Raw genomic sequence first — 18682 nt, 5'->3', positions numbered from 1 at the left:
CATTCAAAGCCATAATGTGGAAGAGAGACGGAATGGGCTACAATGTGATGTATGTCTTACTACAAAACTGAAATTATCTGACAGTGATGTACAAAAGGAATACTGCACCTGCCTTATTAGCACTTCTTCATACATTTTGCCCATGCACAATAGCTCACAACGGGTTTGTCTGGTGTATTATATACTGCATATCTATACTCACTCTGGTTATAAACAGTAAGCAATACACCTGGAAATATGTGTATTTTGTGCATTTTTATAATTATAAATATAGTGAACAGTCCTCTTTTATTAGCCGCTACACATTGGGGGGAAAAAATAAAATTTCAATTAGCACTGACCAATTTTAAGACCATTAATTCCTAGTTATTCCCATGCACCAAAAATAGGAGCATTTAAACGAAACTGCACATTAACACTTCAGAATGTAGCACTCGTTATGTGTGTGCAGTAATGTGAATCACTGTCAGCATATACAGTATGTTGTGAGATTTTGCCATCTACGCTACAGGAACATGAATACGGTAATGGATTCTTTGTCACATGGTTGTCATTTCCACTAGAAATAAATACAGCACTTCAGAATCTAAATCTCCTGAATCAATTTCTCTCAAGAGAGACAGATTAATTATAGACAGCATAAAGTGAACCAAACGAATAAACATATCATAAATCATAAACATAAAATATATCAAACCCTGCATATGCTACACAACACAATACACACTCTAGACTCTTCTTTTGTGCTTATTTACTTCTTTTTTATTATTCAAGGACTTTTTATTGAATTTTCCAAGTTAACATAAGCATATATTAATGCATGCATTCATTCTACATTCATGGCATTTGCCCTCATCCAGAAGAACTTACATTTTTCATCTCATTTTATACAAATGAGCAACTGAGGGTTAGATGCTTTGCTCAGCTCCCAGCTTGGTGAACTCTAGATTTGAACTCACAACCTTCTGAATTGTTGTCCAACACCTTAGCAACTAACCTACCACACATCCAATTGTACAAATATTTTCCTTTTTCCTATAACCCCACCACATAAAGAACTCCTAGACCATTTCTGTCTTCACATTGTGTTATATAATTATAGATTCTTATATTCCTAAGATATCCGGTCTACACACAAAAAAAAAGAAAATAAACAAGTATTCATAAAGATAGAATTTCAGTAGTATCCAACTTTTCTGCATAAAAAAGGGTTGTTTTTTTCCTAACGGGGATCAAGACACACAAACAAACACACACACAGTTTGATAAGATACATTGCCCTAACACACTCTATTGAGTACACTGCTCCAGAAAACTGCCTTAGCACTTTACATCTGTGACTGGCTGTCAGACTGATACATTGCAGCCAGAACTGATCAATACAATTACACTGACAAATATGGAACACACAGGTGACCTCTGACGACTCATTGCTGGACCACTTCTAATATCAGCAAAGGTAGAGGTCAAACACAGTCCTGGATTTTATTAGGTATTGATCCCTTTATGTTTAAAAAGGGGCAAAGCAGGGTGAATAACTCACTCACTCCCTCACTCATTTTCTACCGCTTATCCGAACTACCTCGGGTCCAGGATACACCCTGGACGGAGTGGCAACCCATCGCAGGGCACACACACACACTCTCATTCACTCACGCAATCACACACTACGGACAATTTTCCAGAGATGCCAATCAACCTACCATGCATGTCTTTGGACCGGGGGAGGAAACCGGAGTACCCGGAGGAAACCCCCGAGGCACGGGGAGAACATGCAAACTCCACACACACAAGGGGGAGGCGGGAATCGAACCCCCAACCCTAGAGGTGTGAGGCGAACGTGCTAACCACTAAGCCACCATGCCCCCCCAGGGTGAATCAGTCTATTATAAAAAACTAGAAGCACACAGATCCTCTAATTTTATTATTATTTTTAAATATATTGACTATCAGTGTTTTTTCACACTCAGTCACACTCCATACACACAGTGCGGAAGCAGGAAACAAGCCCCCATCCATAGAGGTGCGAGGCAAACATGCTAACGGCAGTATAACGTGTTGCCCTGATTACAGATATAATCCACATTTTTAATGTACCAAGTATTCCATGCACAACAGGAGGAAAACTACTACAACATGAAAAGTGTAAAAATGAAATGAAAAAATGTAGTATAGTAAATAAAGGAAAAAAGAAATAATGACTTAATTTTTAGTACACTGAACATCAGAGTGTGACTGTAGACAGTGCAGTGGTGGGTCAACATTCAAGGCTCTGGCTTGCTGCTCAGACAGTAAGGCGTTCAACTCCAAGACCACCAATCTGCCACTGCTGGACCCTGGAGCAAGGCTCTTATCCCTCTCTGCTCCAGAGCTGCTATATCATGGCTGACTCTGCACTCTGACCCCAGCTTCCTAACAAGCTGGGAATAAGCGAAAAAAAAAACTCACTGTGCTCTAATGTACACATGATGTGTGTACTGTATATGGGACAATTCACATCACGTGTGTATATGTGACAAATAAAGGTCTCTTCTTATCAGGTGAGTCAAATGTCTTTTATGATTTTAATACGTTTCTTTGCGGAGTCAACCGTTTTATGGAGAACTTGAGGAACTGAGCATGCTGTACCGTACTGGATTTGTTGCTAGCTCACTAACATTCACTGTAGTCTTTTCTCTGGTTTCATTTAGTTTAATATACTTTTTTTACTAAGCTAACTACCTAAAATTTCTTTTACATCTAACATTTAATTTACATTTGAATTTTTGTTATGGATTTGAATATAATTCTTTCTAAAACAAGGTACATACTTTTTTTGTTTGTATTACATAGTATTGTTGGAGAAAGAAACCTAGTAAGTGGATGCAAAGATTTTTGAAGATTTTTGTTTTTTTTAAAAGCAATTTTTTAATGTAATGACCCAAAATTATATACCAGTGTGTAATCAATAAAGACATGAGAAAACATAATGTGCTACAATCTCTAACTGAAATCCCATGTTCAATAGATGTAACGCATCAATACATGTCAATTGTCAATTGTTCGGAGGACCAAGCAACAGATGCATCAAAAGAAATTATTTCTTACAGAATAATAAGTACTGGCACCACATAGCTAAAATGTATTTGGATTATCCGACCGGATTTCAAACACAAGGTAGAAAGCTTGGTGTGCAACTGCTCCCTGTAGGTGGACAGTATTTGGCAATCCTTCAAACTTCAAGTCATTACACGAGTGATCAAAGTGCTGAGCAGCTGGCCTCCAATACAATGAGAAGTGAACAGCGTGGGTTGACAAACCTAATCAATGTGACTGCTCCACACTGCTTTATTAAAAGTCTATAAGCACAGCACACTCAAAGTGAAGAGTGCACATGTGCATATGCACATAAAGATTCTTCCTATAGTGAATCCTGGTGCCATCTCTTCTACTTGTAAACACATGATGTAAAAGAAACAGTGATTCATCAGAGCAGGACACCTTCTTCTATTGCTCCATAGTCCAGTTCTGATGCTCACGTGGCCGTTGTAGGTAGATTTCAGGTGCTTTTCTGGGGGCAGGAATTGGCATGGGCTCTCTGGCACCTTTCTAACATAGTGCTAAAGTAGCTCTTCTGTGAGATCGGACCGGACCCAGGGGTATCAATGAGTCTACATCGACTGTGACCCTGTAACTGGAAAGTCTTCTCTTCTCGTCTCTTCTCTTGTCATCTCGTCTCGCCTCGTCTCCTCCCTTCTCTTTCCTTCCCTCCTCTCTTCTCCTTATCCTCTCTTTTTTGTTTTGCACAGCTGTACAGTACCTGGGACTGATATTACAATTAATGGCTGATTTTTATTAATAATAATTTCTATGGTGTGTGCAGAATAAATCAGTACATTCTGTTATTGGACAGTAATAAACGTCAGGGTTGGAATGGAATTGAATTTACAGTATTGTTAATATAACTGATCATTTAGTCCATGAACTGTTTTCATTTCAGTAGAGTGCGCTTTTGTCTCGTTGAGTGAAGTAGCCGACAGAGGCTACAGAAACAGCTCTGCTGCAGGTGGTCGTACAGTTCAAGCTCATTTGAAGCACCACATCTGCTCTGTTATAGACCTCTGCCTGATAATGTGTCCTTACTAAGAGGCAATTAACACCAGTCAACTTCAACTGAAGAAAGGCCTTGCTATTCTGAATGAAATCGTCTGCTATTTACTGTTCAAAGACATAAAGCTTCCTGTAATCTTTTTTCCCCTAAGGACATGTAATTGGCTGGTGAAGTAATATAGCGGGTATTATTAAAATAATTATATTCCACAAATGATTCTACATTTTAGCTATTCAATACTGGAGCTTACATCTGTGCAAAACAGCTATGGCCTCCCAGAGAGAGTTGACTACTCCAGCGTTCCCACCTTGTCATTGATCTATGTTTGAAGAAAGGTAATGGTTTTATTGTGATTAATGCTGAAACCTTATAGCCACATTTGTCTTATTTTACCGTCTCCGAGTTCTCTGGTCCATCTATTTGCTGCTGAGCGCTGCATGCCATCCCCCTTGACAACTGTGTAAAAGTAAATAACGAGCAGGTCGACTCTTGCCGGAGGTACCTCATGCCAGCACCCCGAATCTGCATTATTCATCTTTATTACAGTGCTATCTGTGGCACATAGGGAACTGACAACACCCGCATCGCTCTCACGCACTCAGTTCATTAGCAACAGCTCTGGCAAACCCACAGCTCACCTTTAAGCAAATCGTTTACAGCTCCAATGTCACTGTGGGCCTCATAAAGGCAGCTTTCATCTGCATGAAGATGTGAGTCTTAGAGTGCCCCTAATAATATGCATTGCATCTTTTAAAAGTATGAAGCTTTTACTCCACAGCTCTTCTGCATACTGAATATGCTTATCCTGAGGCCGGAATATCAAACCAAATAAATGGCATGGGAATTCCATATGCAGCAAAACATAAAGAATGTTTTCATGAAAGTAATATGTGTTTAGATGAATATCTTTGACAGCTTTGTGTGCAGGGATTGAGAGCCCAAGAGAATTCATATGTGAGAAAGGGCTGAATAATTTTAATAGCTCAAAATGCTTGGAATTTCTTCTCCTAGAGTAGCGTTTGCCAAAACCTTCGTCCTGGATTACGGCCGATTTAAATATTCTGTTCTGTTTTCCTCATTCTAACACGTGTGATTGAAGTAATTATATAATTAGTAAGTAATTTATAGGTCGATGTGGATATGTTAGCACAAGGGAAACACTCATGTGCAGGGAGTGCGTATTCCAGCACCAGGGATATTACTTACTGCCCTGGTTTTATATATTGCTAGTTCTGTGGGCTCACTAGATTTCAATATCATTAAAAGCATTTATATAAATTTAGTTTAAACATTTATTGTATTGACAATATAAGAGTAGGCCAATTCTGAAACAATGGAAAACTCGAACAGAAATTCAGATTATTATGTAATACGTTTATGCTTCACTGCCACCAGAATTCTGGCTAAAAATATCCTCTGTTATCGGTGAAGAAAACGCATTGGTCATCTTAAACAACGAGGATCTGCTTCTGTAAACCAAACATGTTCCTGAGGTGATTACCCACAGCATCTCTTAGTGCTGAACCGTATCAGGCTTTTGCTTGAGATGAAGCAGCTTCTAGATGGAAGTTGGCATTTCAAACAGCAAGAAGAAAAAATGGGCTGTCTGATGCTTAATCACGGCAGAAAACTCGGGACTCTGAATACCCCACACACACCAGGCCCAATTAGCCAGGTGTATTCAGCCTGCCAGTCCAGGAGAGGCAAGGGGCAGCTGATATGTTGCACTAATGTTTGCTCTTCTCTGGCTGACCGATCAATACGGAGGCATGCCTAGTAGATGTGCAAGACACAATGTCTGCTGCAAGGGATTGAGGATCAGGTTGATAAAGTGAAAGCAATCTCTCAGGGATCATTAAAAGCAGCACAATGCCACTGTCTCCAATTTACATAGCGGTTTACTGTTTAATAGTTACAGCTTCTTTTTTTACTTTGATTTCTCTTCCTCACCACAGGCTCCGTTTTGTAGCCCCTGTGTGGAGAGCTCATTGGTGTCAGAATGATTGGTCACGAGTGAGGGGAGGGTGAAGTGGAGGCACTCTGTGCATTATGAATCCACGATATCATACCCAGTGAAGCGAGGCATAGGGCCCCTTCCATCCTTTCATTCTTTATGGCTGACAGTAAGACCTGAACTCTACGCAAAAGGCCTGCAGGATTTATGAGCAGTATGGATTACCAGCCCAAGCCAAATGGAGATAGCCAGAGGAATCGTGTGATGGGGAGCAGCTGCTATCGAGGGAGATTGCCTCATTGATTTGTGATAAATACCTCCAACAACACTCTTTTCTATTTCTATCACTGCCACCTCTTCTCCATAAAAGTGGAATGAAAGCTTGTATTTTAAAGTGTTGTGAGTCACAGAGTGCTAACAGGACAAAAGGATGCCAACCTCCACGGATGTCCACCTCGGCGAAATGAATTGGCACAAAGAGCAGATCTGGCTGTAATCAGCAACACCGTGGTTATGAGAATAGACATCAATACTCAGGCCCAGCTGGACTGAGACAACCATGTGACCATCTGTCAGTTCAATAAAACTATAACTACTGTATGTGGCATAATCAGAAACGCCAAATAAAGTGTGCTGCTTGTCAGAGCACAGACTCTTACTGCTTCACAAATACCACTGAATGAGTAAGAAGAATATATACATACTGATGGTTAAATTCTGTGATGAGCACAAATACAGCAGGAGTAAAATAACATAGTGATGGAAAACAGCTAAAATAAAAAACATATACAACTGGATCTGGTTATAGTTACTGTATAATGTGCAGGAGTGTAACCACGAGTGTCGCTTTCATCTTAGGGGTGTTACAATAACACTCATTTCCAAATGAGCCAGTTAAAAAGAGGCTGTTCAAAACAATTAGCAAGGTATACATGCTCTGAATAGTGCTTGATTAGCCTGCTGGAATACAGAAAAACACATGCATTTTCAATCAGGGCAAATTATAAGGTAAGAACTTATGATCACAGAATTATATTAGAAAAGACAGCTTTACCATGACTAAACTTAAATGCCATTTTCTCAGGTACATCCTGTTTATACCTGCACTCTCTGACACTGGAGGTGAACAGGTGAAGCCTGACTGTTGTATTGCTACAAGTACAGTCTCTTTTCACCAATGATCACTCACTCATGTGGGTGGCAATGTTTTTTTTGGACGCATCTAAATAACACTCTTCGTGACCATGAGAAAGAGGACATGCTCCCTTCATTTTTTGTCCCTCTGACTATCCTTTCTGTCTGAATATGGACAGATAGATACATACTGTAGATACTTTAGTGATCTTGGAGGAAATAGGTAGGTAGGTAGGTAGGTACTGTAGATGGATGGATGGATGGATGGATGGATGGATGGATGGATAGATAGATAGATAGATAGATAGATAGATAGATAGATAGATAGATAGATAGATAGATAGATAGATAGATAGATAGATAGATAGAAATAAATCAGCAAATCAGCAAACTGCTTTTGTTCTGCATAAGACAGAAAGTATAGTCAGAGGGACAATATGGCGTGAGTGTGTCTTTCACATGGCCTCTCTTGTGAAACTATTATTAGGATCTAGAGTCCCGATTTACTTATAAGCCATTATTTACCCAAGGCAAATATAAACTTGATGTTTGGGGCAAAGGCATACTATAGGTAATAGAAACTCAAAAATATCTTCATACAGAACGTACAATTAGTGCTGATCACAAACTAAAATTTAATTGCCATTATAAAGGAATCTCATTTACTTTGTAATACTAGTGAAGTCATTGCGCTGTAAAATTAAGCCCTGGCTCAATCAAACACAAGGAATAAAACAGGATGGTACGTGTCGTTAAAACAAATAATGTCCACCACAATGCAATGTAGAATTTCTGTCTCAACCCTTAAGCTGATTATTTTCCAGTGACTGCACATCTCACTCCTCTTATAGCACAGAAATTTGCCGACTCTAAAAATATTTTCTTTTTTTAATGTTTATCACACCATATGTTTTTATCCATTAATAGTTGCATTTAATGCCGTGCAACACGTGAGAACACATTATAACAACAATAAACAGTTATTTATAAAACATAAACATTAATGTAGATCTGTCCAAAAACATAGATTTACAGCTTTCTCTCTGACTGTTACACAGTACTGAAATAATAACCTCAATACACATCCTTTTTTTTTTCATTTATGTGGAGAACCTGTGTATGATGTTACTATAGAAATGAATCAACAGATTCCTGAATTCAACAGTGCAGAGCTATAAACTGAACTGTAGAACGTTATACTGTGCTATAAGTGTGATTTAGGGTATTAAGGTAGCTGACTTATAGAGGGAGAAGAGGGAGCACATAAAGTAACCCCGCACCCTGACCCATGATTTCTACCACATTTCATAATAATCTTCATTTTACAGTGTGTGTGTGTGTGCGTGTGTGTGTGTGTGTGTGTGCAGAGCCACATGAGACTATAACATCCTAAATAATTGGAAGAAAATACAGGCTATGGCATAACCAGGTCAAGTGCAGATATGCAGGCTAGACTGGAAAAGGTAGAGAGGAGCTTTTACAATGCGCTGTATAACTAGATCCTGTGCATCATCAAGGTTTTATCAACCCACAGCCAATATCTATTTAAAACAAAACACATTGCTCAAAAAGAAGAAAAAATGCACTTAGCTCACCTCTCCCCTGTGGCTCTGTGCATGTTTTTTTCTCTTTAATGTAGTCTCCTGATGTCTGACAGAGTACTTGATCATTGAGACATTTTCAGAGATTATCCACAAGAGAACTTTCAATGGATTTAAATGCATTTAAGACCTTATCACCCACAGCACCCAGGCAAACATGGAGACGGACATCTACTATGGTACCGTGTGGATCGTAAAGTCCCCTTTAATGAAAATTTGTTCTTAACATTAATAAGTCCAAAACAGGTACAAGTTCTAGTCTATTTATTTGTAGAGATACAAAGTGTTTGGAGTCAATTGAAGGCAAGTATTATATATTATTAGTTTCACTCTATTTTATGAGAGAGAAGGTGTGGTTATGCTGATATTACATAAATGTAAAGATACAGGCGAGCAGGATGTCATTCAGGATTGCACATGGTCATAGTGGGAGGTCATGAAGCACAGTGGCTCAATTATTAATCTCAGCTTTAATCAAGGATACAAAATCACAGACTTTACAGGCAAACTGTAATGTCCATTGTATCAAGGTGTATTGTAGGGTAGAAAGGGGCAGCTGTTTCACACATTGAGTCTGGCATAACCTCTTTCGCCAAAGGAGACATGGGCATTGATGAATTGATGGTAGAATGAAAGAACTGACAAGCAGGGCAGCCGTGAGGGCTGATAGAGGCTGATGTGACCAGGGCACCACCTGGTGCTGGGGCTAATAGCTTAACCTCCGCAGGGCTGCTCTCAGTAGGAACGGTCAGCATCAGAGACAGGATCTGGCCAATACCAGCGGGAAGCGATGTGTCAACCTCTTCTGACACTCCTATAATCACAGCAAAACCCTGGGGAGAGCTCCACTAGAAGTGCTGTAGACTTGCTCACTTCTAGGAAGAGACAAGAGCCCCCGACAGTCAGGTACTCGGTGTACAGTATGTTACATACTCCATGCTTAAACCTGTGCCACTTCTGGAACTGTATGTACACTGGATCCAGGAAAATCACCCTATTGACCTTTGCCTGTTGTTTTAAAATTATGATGTTATCCCCAGTGTCATCCATTTGTTTTAGGTGGGTCTTGCTTTTAGCTGCCTCTCACGGTAAGGTAAGGATTGATGGTGCATTAGTTGGAGTGCTTTTCAAGGTAAGAGGGAGGTAGAGTGCCTGAAGCCGATGTGCACCACAATGAAGGTGACTGATCAGTGTAAAATATTATAAATGGGTTATCCAGCTTCTTTTGCTTCACTCCACATATACACCAATGTCACAACTGATCTGTTAAGACAACCTTAAAAAAGCATAGGTTTTATCTTGCCCGAGGCAAGTTTACGTAGAGGAACAGCACAAGCAAACAAACTGTATCCTTTAACAAATTGAAAACCTTACCAAAGAAATTTCTTTTATGATAAAGGTTTGTATATTTTTCTCTTAAACACAATAACACCATTGCATGCAATGTTTTGCTCAGTATGAATGATTTTCAGTTTGATGCTATAGGACGTGCCATAAAAATATGCAGTACACATTAGAGGATCCGAGTTCCTTTCATTCAGTCATTTTTCTACCTTGCAAGTTTAAGTATAAATAATTACTTTTCTATATACAATAGAAGATCAATCAGAATGACAGCTATTAGGTTAAATTATATATATTGCATATATATGTTTGTGTGTGTGTGTGTGTGTGTGTGTGTGTGTGTGTGTGATATAGTATAATTTGCAGCATATTTATTTATAATGATTTTGCATACATCCTTTGAATATAATACAATCCATTCAAAATTTATAGCTGATAAACATTCACTACTTAGATCAGAACAATCTATGAGAAAAACTTAATGAAGTGTATATAATAAAGTTCAAGTCAGTTCTCCTAATTTATGCTGAGTAATTAATCTTTTAATACGACATATTGAATCTGCCAAAGCCTGTTGAATGTATTTGACATTTCATTATCATTAAAAACAAAAAAATGTTACAAAAGATGCTGGAAAAACTTTTGGGACCAGAACACAGCTGAGCTCACGAGAACCTGTAACAAGTTTTTCGGCTATGAAAATAAATAAAGGGCAAATAAAACCAACACTGACTAATTACAATTAAGAAAGTCAAAACGACATGAAATATAGAGCTGTGCAGGGTTTTCTGTGTGTGTGTGTGTGTGTGTGTGTGTGTGATAATCTTTTCTCATGAACCTTTCATCACTTATATGTTATGTTGTCATCTTATACTTTTATCACAATACGTGTGTGTGTGTGTGTGTGTGTGTGTGATAATCTTTTCTCATGAACCTTTCATCACATATGTTATGTTGTCGTGTGTGTGTGTGTGTGTGTGTGTGTGTGTGTGTGTGTGATAATCTTTTCTCATTAACCTTTCATCACTTATATGTTATGTTGTCATGTTATACTTTTATCACAATACGTGTGTGCGTGTGTGTGATAATCTTTTCTCATGAACCTTTCATCACTTATGTTATGTTGTCGTGTGTGTGTGTGTGTGTGTGTGTGTGTGTGTGATACTCTTTTCTCATGAACCTTTCATCACTTATATGTTATGTTGTCGTGTGTGTGTGTGTGTGTGTGTGTGTGTGATAATCTTTTCTCATGAACCTTTCATCACTTATATGTTATGTTGTCATCTTATACTTTTATCACAATACGTGTGTGTGTGTGTGTGTGTGTGTGTGATAATCTTTTCTCATGAACCTTTCATCACTTATATGTTATGTTGTCGTGTGTGTGTGTGTGTGTGTGTGTGTGTGTGTGTGTGATAATCTTTTCTCATTAACCTTTCATCACTTATATGTTATGTTGTCATGTTATACTTTTATCACAATACGTGTGTGCGTGTGTGTGATAATCTTTTCTCATGAACCTTTCATCACTTATGTTATGTTGTCGTGTGTGTGTGTGTGTGTATGATACTCTTTTCTCATGAACCTTTCATCACTTATATGTTATGTTGTCGTGTGTGTGTGTGTGTGTGTGTGTGTGTGTGTGTGTGTGTGTGTGATAATCTTTTCTCATGAACCTTTCATCACTTATATGTTATGTTGTCATGTTATACTTTTATTACAATGCGTGTGCGTGTGCGTGCGTGTGTGTGTGTGTGTGTGTGTGTGTGTCGGCATGTCTTGGACTCTTTCTCTTTCTATCTTGGAATGTCATTGCAAATAAAACACGTGCTAAAACCTAGTGATCTTTTGTCTTGTCTCCATCACACTCTCCAGCCGATCGTGTACACCTCTGGCTGTGACAGGACAGATAGCAGGTAACATCTGCGCTCCTAAATGATGTGATGTTTCGAGTCTTACCTTTTCCCGGTGCGATCATCAGTACCGTGATCAGGAGCAGCATCTTCGGTGTGTAAAACCCCGCCGCTGCCTTCATTCTCTGGTCTCCTTGTTCCAGAGGACGGAGCGATGCGTCCTCGTGTTAAAACACTTTGCTGAAATAAACAGGCGCTGCTCTTTTTCCCCCCCAAAAAAAAACCCCAAACACACACATACACGCACAGACACACGCACGCACACACACACACACCCTCGCAGTGGGACCTCCGAGCTGTCAAGCTGAGCTCTAATCTGCTCGGATCTTTCAACTATAATAAAAGTAGAAGCAGTAGGAATGATTAAATGTGTGCGCGCACTAAGCCGCTTTGGTCGCTTTGAGGCTGCGCGCCGCCGCGTTTGGGCTCCTAGCGTTGGGAAGCGGAACGGCTTCAGCCGCGCGCCAACTTCGTACCGTACATAATCTAATAGTGCCCTCGTTTACGCGCCTCCAGTACTGCACTGTACTGTACGCGCTCACGGGCTCCACAACGCCACATACCAACTATAGCCAAATGGTTTTATTCTGCATTACCAAAGCTTCAGACCCTGCTGTATGTGACTTACTACACTGTATGAATGGTCCTTGGTCAATTGTAAATATTATTTAGCACATATGATACTTGAGAGACATCGAAGGACCTGCAATTTTAACATAACCTTTTTAGCATACAATGTTATTGGCAACGGCGCATGCGCGGTTTTCGTTGTTTACTAGGCTACTTGAGCTGTCACATTTTTGCAGCAGGTGACCACTTTACATGGAACATAAAGTCACGCACTCAGGACAGATTTATTACTTAATTGTTAGATACTATTTATATATGTACAAAATTGGATATTTATTAGAGCCACATTGATTTTTAAATCCTAAAATTCCCATTGTCCTTATATTATATTTATATATACACACACATATTGTGATAAAAGTATATAAAATTTCCATTGTCCTATATATATATATATATATATATATATATATATATATATATATATATATATATATATATATATATATATATATATATATATAATTTTTGTTATTCAGACTTGAAATATACACATTCAATTCAAGTGAGCCATCAGTTAAGCTTACTATCTATTAATAAGCACTTAAGTAAAATACATTTGATAAGTTGCATTTGCTGAATATTTGATTTGCAAAATAAAGGACCATATAAAGATATTAGCTGGCTTTGTAATTCTATATTTCCTAATACTCTGAGGATTTGGTCAAAATATCAATATGAGTTTCAATCAATATGATGCTGGTGTTGGTGTCTGTAGGTGTTGCATAATAAATAGATCACTTAGAGGTGGTTTTGTGAGATTCTTAGTTAAGATGGAAAAGCTTATTTCATTGGCAGCTGCCAGTGTGTCAGCTTTCACCTTGTGCCACAATTATGCCATTGTCCCACTGCTAATGAATTTAGATGACAATTGATTTAATTCAATTTTAATCAAATGACCGACAGAGCACAATGTGAGGGGACACATCACTTCAGTTTGAATGGGTATGACATACCTGCTCTATTCATCTCTGCCACCATCACATCAGTAGGACTAATCTGTTATATCAGATGAATCACAAATCAAATGAAATGTCATGTTCGGTATTTTTCTGAGACATGGGCCAGAAAAAATGAATCACTTAAAATTAGTCATGCAGTGATTGTGTCATACACAGTCACTATTTGCACCTCATGTAGCTATGGGGTCCATACCAACCCATACCACTAGCACCATATTTCACTTGTCTTTTCATTTAAATTTAATTGTATGAAGACATAATATAAATTTTATACACATACACACACACACACGCAGGCACACATACACACACATACACACGCGCACACACACACACACACACACACACACACACACACACACACATATATATATATATATATATATATATATATATATATATATATATATATATATATGAGAGAGAGAGAGAGAGAGAGAGAGAAATATTCAGTCCTTAGTAACCTAACACCTATTCATGCCAGCTTTAGCTCAGCTCACACATTTCTGGGTATTTGTGCATGATCACTGTGTGTGTGTGTGTGTGTGTGTGTGTGTGTGTGTGTGTGTGTGTGTGTGTGTGTGTGTGTGTGTGTGTGTGTGTGTGTGTGTGTGTGTGTGTGTGTGAATGTACATGTTTGCAGGTTAAGAAAATGACTTACTCTGCTGTAGGGCAGACTGAACTCTCTGCTCATACAGGAGGTATTACCGAATGTGCCTCCGGGACAGTATCAGCTCACTGGGATAAGTAGGCTACACTGGTATCAAAATCCAGATTTACTCAGACTCAGATAAAGACAAGGTAGATCAGAAAACGGAACTGCAGTAACTGAGCCTGATCTTTTTGTGTGTAAATCAAATCAAGTAAACCTGTCAATAAGAGAGATGAAAGTCACAAAGGAAATTAGTCTGTTGGTATATAGGCACAATAAAATGGTGTGAATGAAAAGCATTTAATTGACACATACAGCAATGGTTCTTCTTAAAGGTGTTAAATTGAGGGATGACACCAGGATACAGTTTTAAACACAACCGGTAATTCTGAATAAAGCATAAAACCCCTACACGAGTTGAAGGCCATTAGATAAGAGTAATATTTCATCATTTCAGCTTGTGAACTGATATATTTATGTGTTTAAATTACCTTGGTGAATAACAACCTATATTTCATGCACATGTTATGCTATTGATTCTGCTGCTGTGATTTTCTGTCATTTAGATTTGAGCACCTTAAAAATTCTAGTTTATGACTAGTATATGAGTTCTAACCTGATGAACTGGCACTTTTACTCAAGATTACTTTCAATAACTCTTAAGAAAACAGCAATTTGTTTATTTCCTCTATATTTGTTTAAAGCACTAACTATCCAAAAAGCATCTTAGTTCTAGCGGAGGAAGATAAAACGAAATATTTCCAGTTTTGTAATTATACCAGAGATTCAGTCTTCTTCAGCCTATAGTATGTGTATAATTGCGCAGATTCCTTCACACTTTCATCACCTAGCGATAGTGAGGAATACACTCACCAATCAGCAGTAATGAAATCTGTATTTCAGTTCTTGCCACTACACTTTTGTACATTACATCAAATAGCCAAGGCACTACCTCTCTCTCTCTCTCTCTCTCTCTCTCTCAGTAATATTAAATGTATTCTCAACTCTCATCAGGTCTAGGCATATTCAATCAAGTCTCATCAAGGCAAGGCAGCAGTTCTTGTTCGACTAGACATGCACTCTGTGATCAAGTGCTCTTTAAATGAATTCAAACTGCAAGTAACCTAAGATGAAAGAAATTAAGATACAGGTTTCTCCACTCTCATTTTCTTTCCCTATCACCTTATTTCGAAATGAGCAGTGTGCTCTTTCGGAACTTGACCCTTCATTTTCAATACTACCCTGCTGCTTGTCCTAATAAAAGCCAGAAGTTTTGCTGAGCTGTTTAAAGACTCTCAACCCTGAATTCATCTCTTCTGTGCACCCAGAGTAGATCACCACCACTGCAAAATCAGGTACTTCTCCTTACCAGGTCAATTGGCAAAGCCATGAAATTGACTAGCAAGCAAAAACTATTGCAACATACTGTAAATTTGTCAGGACTCTGCCCGGACTTTGGCCATGTGCCTTTTTGTTTATGTTCGGTGTTCACGTGTCTGCCCCGCACTTGTCTTTTCCTCCCCGCCTCTGCACACCTGTCCCTCATGTCTGTTAATTATTTGTATTGTTTAGTTGAGCCGCGTTGCCTTGTGCAGCGCGGAATCCTCTGTTGTCTTCGTCTGGTTTGTCTTTGTCCTGTTTCGTGTTTTTTAAAGTTAATAAACCCTGTTTTGTTTAGCTGTCCTGCATTTGGGTCCGTTTTTATCCCGCGTACGTGACAAAATTAGGTCATGTTCTACAGAGACGAACAGTATACAGTACTGTATATTATAGGTCAGACGGTTTCCTTTTGATTATAGAAGTAGAGCTCATTACGCCTGCTTTTCATAAACTAATATAATATTTGAGAGTTAGTTATGTAATCATTATTTCTTCAGTAAAATTTGTGATTTAGTAAATAAAAAGAATGTTGTATAAAAAACACATGTATAGCGTTTATTCAGTCACATTACACCGAACGTGTTCCAAGAACACAATGCAAAGGCAAAATAAATAATGCCGTTTAACCCAAAAGTTTAACCCTTCACGTCAATGCTCTCCATTACTCTATTGCTTAACAGTTCATTTCTGTGCCCTATACATGAGACATTCCATTACACCAAATTCTGCACTATTTGTTCCAGTGTAAAATGTCTGACTTGTTTCCCCTTCATCTCTCTATTCCGCTAAATCTGCACATTGACCAGATATGACCACAGCCTCACCAACCCATTCTCCTACCACAGTTAGAGATTTGCAAAACCGTCTCTCCAGGTGCTCGGCTACAGATAAATGCAAGGACAAGCAGAAATCCTTTAACTCAGGAACAACAGAAAGCTGTGCACTGTGATGACATCTGCCCCAAAGAATAAGTGTCTTATGGCATTTCTCTGTTTTTTTTTACTGGGTTTATGCAAGGAGGGAAACGTGTTGAAACTGAAATAATGGAAGAAATCACTGAACTTGCCATTTCTGTGCACAAAACTCATTTGTTTCACACAAACACTGTAATTTCTAACTTGCTTTGTCAAGCAGAAATGTACAATTCATGAAAGCGTAAAATCTCAGGTATTCCCAAAAGCAGCCCTGTTTGCATGAATCCAAATGTCCTTTGCAGTTTGCTGTGTAGAATGTAAAGCTCTTGAAAAATAAAATATCGTTTGAATCTATGACCAGAAGCCACATTAGAACCTGCACCCAGTGTGAGTCAAGCAGCTGTTAATGGCTCTGAACACTTAATCTGTCCTCAGATTCTCAAAGCATATGGGCATCATCTATAAAATAATGTACAGAATTTAATGAAAAAAAAAAACATAATGAAAGGGAAATCTGTTCAGAAATCTGTGGGGTCCAGAAGTCTGAGAGCACTAGTAAAAATGCTTCTATTTTGTATTCTTCTCTCATTTAATACAACAATCTCATTAACAAAGTTTCTTAGTATTCGGTATATCTCTTTTTTGCTGTAATGGCAATGTGATCTCATGCCCTTATAATCTTATGATCCATTTTAGATCAAATCCACTAATGTTGTCTGAACACATGCTTCAGTAAAAGAGATTAGACATGATGAAAATCTGGCCTTTTGTAAAAGCAGTAACCAAGGTGAATATAAAATGATCTTACATTTGGGTACCTAGAACCAGTGCAAAATCTTGAATATTAAACATTCAAAATGTTGAACATTTACTTTCTTTGTTTTGAATATTTCAATTTTTCAAATCAGATTTATTTGAAAAAAAAAAAAACCAACTCAGACCTTTGGACCCTAGCATATATTCATAAATTAAATCTGTCTTGTACAAAGCTTAAATGTTTAAATGTCTTATATCGTTTAGGAAGGGGTAGATGTGGTATTGATTTCCCTGTACTCACAATGAATAGCCTGTTTTGATTCAGTGTTACACTTTTATTTACTGCTACTTAAAATGATCAAGCTAATGTCACTGCCAACACTGAATGAATACATGAACAACATTCTGATTAGATGTAACAATATTCTTTGTTAACCTGGAAATAGCTCAAATAAATTTCATCACAGACCTGTAAACCGTATAAATGTATGGTTATTTGGTAGAAAACAGCACTGTTGCTTCTTAGATCTATACAAATCACAAAACCTAGATATGCCTCTATCATGCCAGAGACATCTAGGGCGAGAGAAGATATTAAGATTTCCACAGCATAGTTTTTTTGATGCTTTGCTTTGAGGATGATGATATTGAATGTTGTTTTTTTTCTCCAAACCTATTGCACTGGATACGACCAAAACATACTGTATAACTGCAAATAAAAAGAGCATGCTCAGACTTCATTATGGAAAAGTTTTCTTTCAATAGGATTCAATAGGATTTTTAAACCATCGCTCTCTTTTCATTTTATCTACAAAATAATTCAAGGACTGCAGAAGCTGCTTACAGTATGAAAAATTGTGAAAGTCTTCTTCTTCTTGTTTTTCCTGATAATATTAAACCATTCCAGTTTTCCAGATACTGACTGCATATAATTGGGATATTCAGTTTGCTTTCTGCTGTATCACACTCATAAACACATTCATACAAAAACAAACTCCCCTACATAAATTTTAGTGAAGAGACAAATTGGAGACTAACAGCTGGCTATGACAATTACTGTGAGACTGTGAGAGCAGGGAAATTTCTCGACAGACTTTGTTAAACAATCTAAATCAAACATTTCCCTTTTCCGCAATTCCACACTGAAGAGCAGTCACCTGTAAACAGCTACTGTTATTCACAGAGGTTAAGTTATTCATCAGACAACGCTTGACACCAACATCATGTACATTCAGTATGGACATTTTGTATATTTATAAGGTTGAATTCCTATTTAAACATGAAAAGGAATAAAGTGGTTAAAATAAAATGCCAAGTAAACAACAAGAAAGTGCACTGAAGGCTGACGGCCT

The 18682-nt window shown here is 38.1% G+C and overlaps 1 protein-coding gene across 4 annotated transcripts in view; it reads right to left on the bottom strand.

Moving 5' to 3' along the window:
- Positions 1–12602, bottom strand: part of sez6b (seizure related 6 homolog b) — a 157330-nt gene extending 144728 nt beyond the window's left edge. For 3 of the 4 annotated variants that reach the window (XM_060887733.1, XM_060887732.1, XM_060887734.1), the window contains exon 1: positions 12083–12602. In XM_060887733.1, the coding sequence (XP_060743716.1) occupies positions 12083–12158 (76 nt within the window). In that variant the 5' untranslated portion in view covers positions 12159–12602. The remainder of the gene's footprint in view (positions 1–12082) is intronic. The other variant, XM_060887735.1, reaches the window with a different exon arrangement.
- Positions 12603–18682: the final 6080 nt, after the last annotated feature.

The sequence above is a fragment of the Tachysurus vachellii genome, chromosome 15 (assembly GCF_030014155.1).
Source record: "Tachysurus vachellii isolate PV-2020 chromosome 15, HZAU_Pvac_v1, whole genome shotgun sequence".
In the NCBI taxonomy this organism is placed as follows: domain Eukaryota; kingdom Metazoa; phylum Chordata; class Actinopteri; order Siluriformes; family Bagridae; genus Tachysurus; species Tachysurus vachellii.
This window is presented reverse-complemented; position numbering and strand designations above follow the sequence as displayed.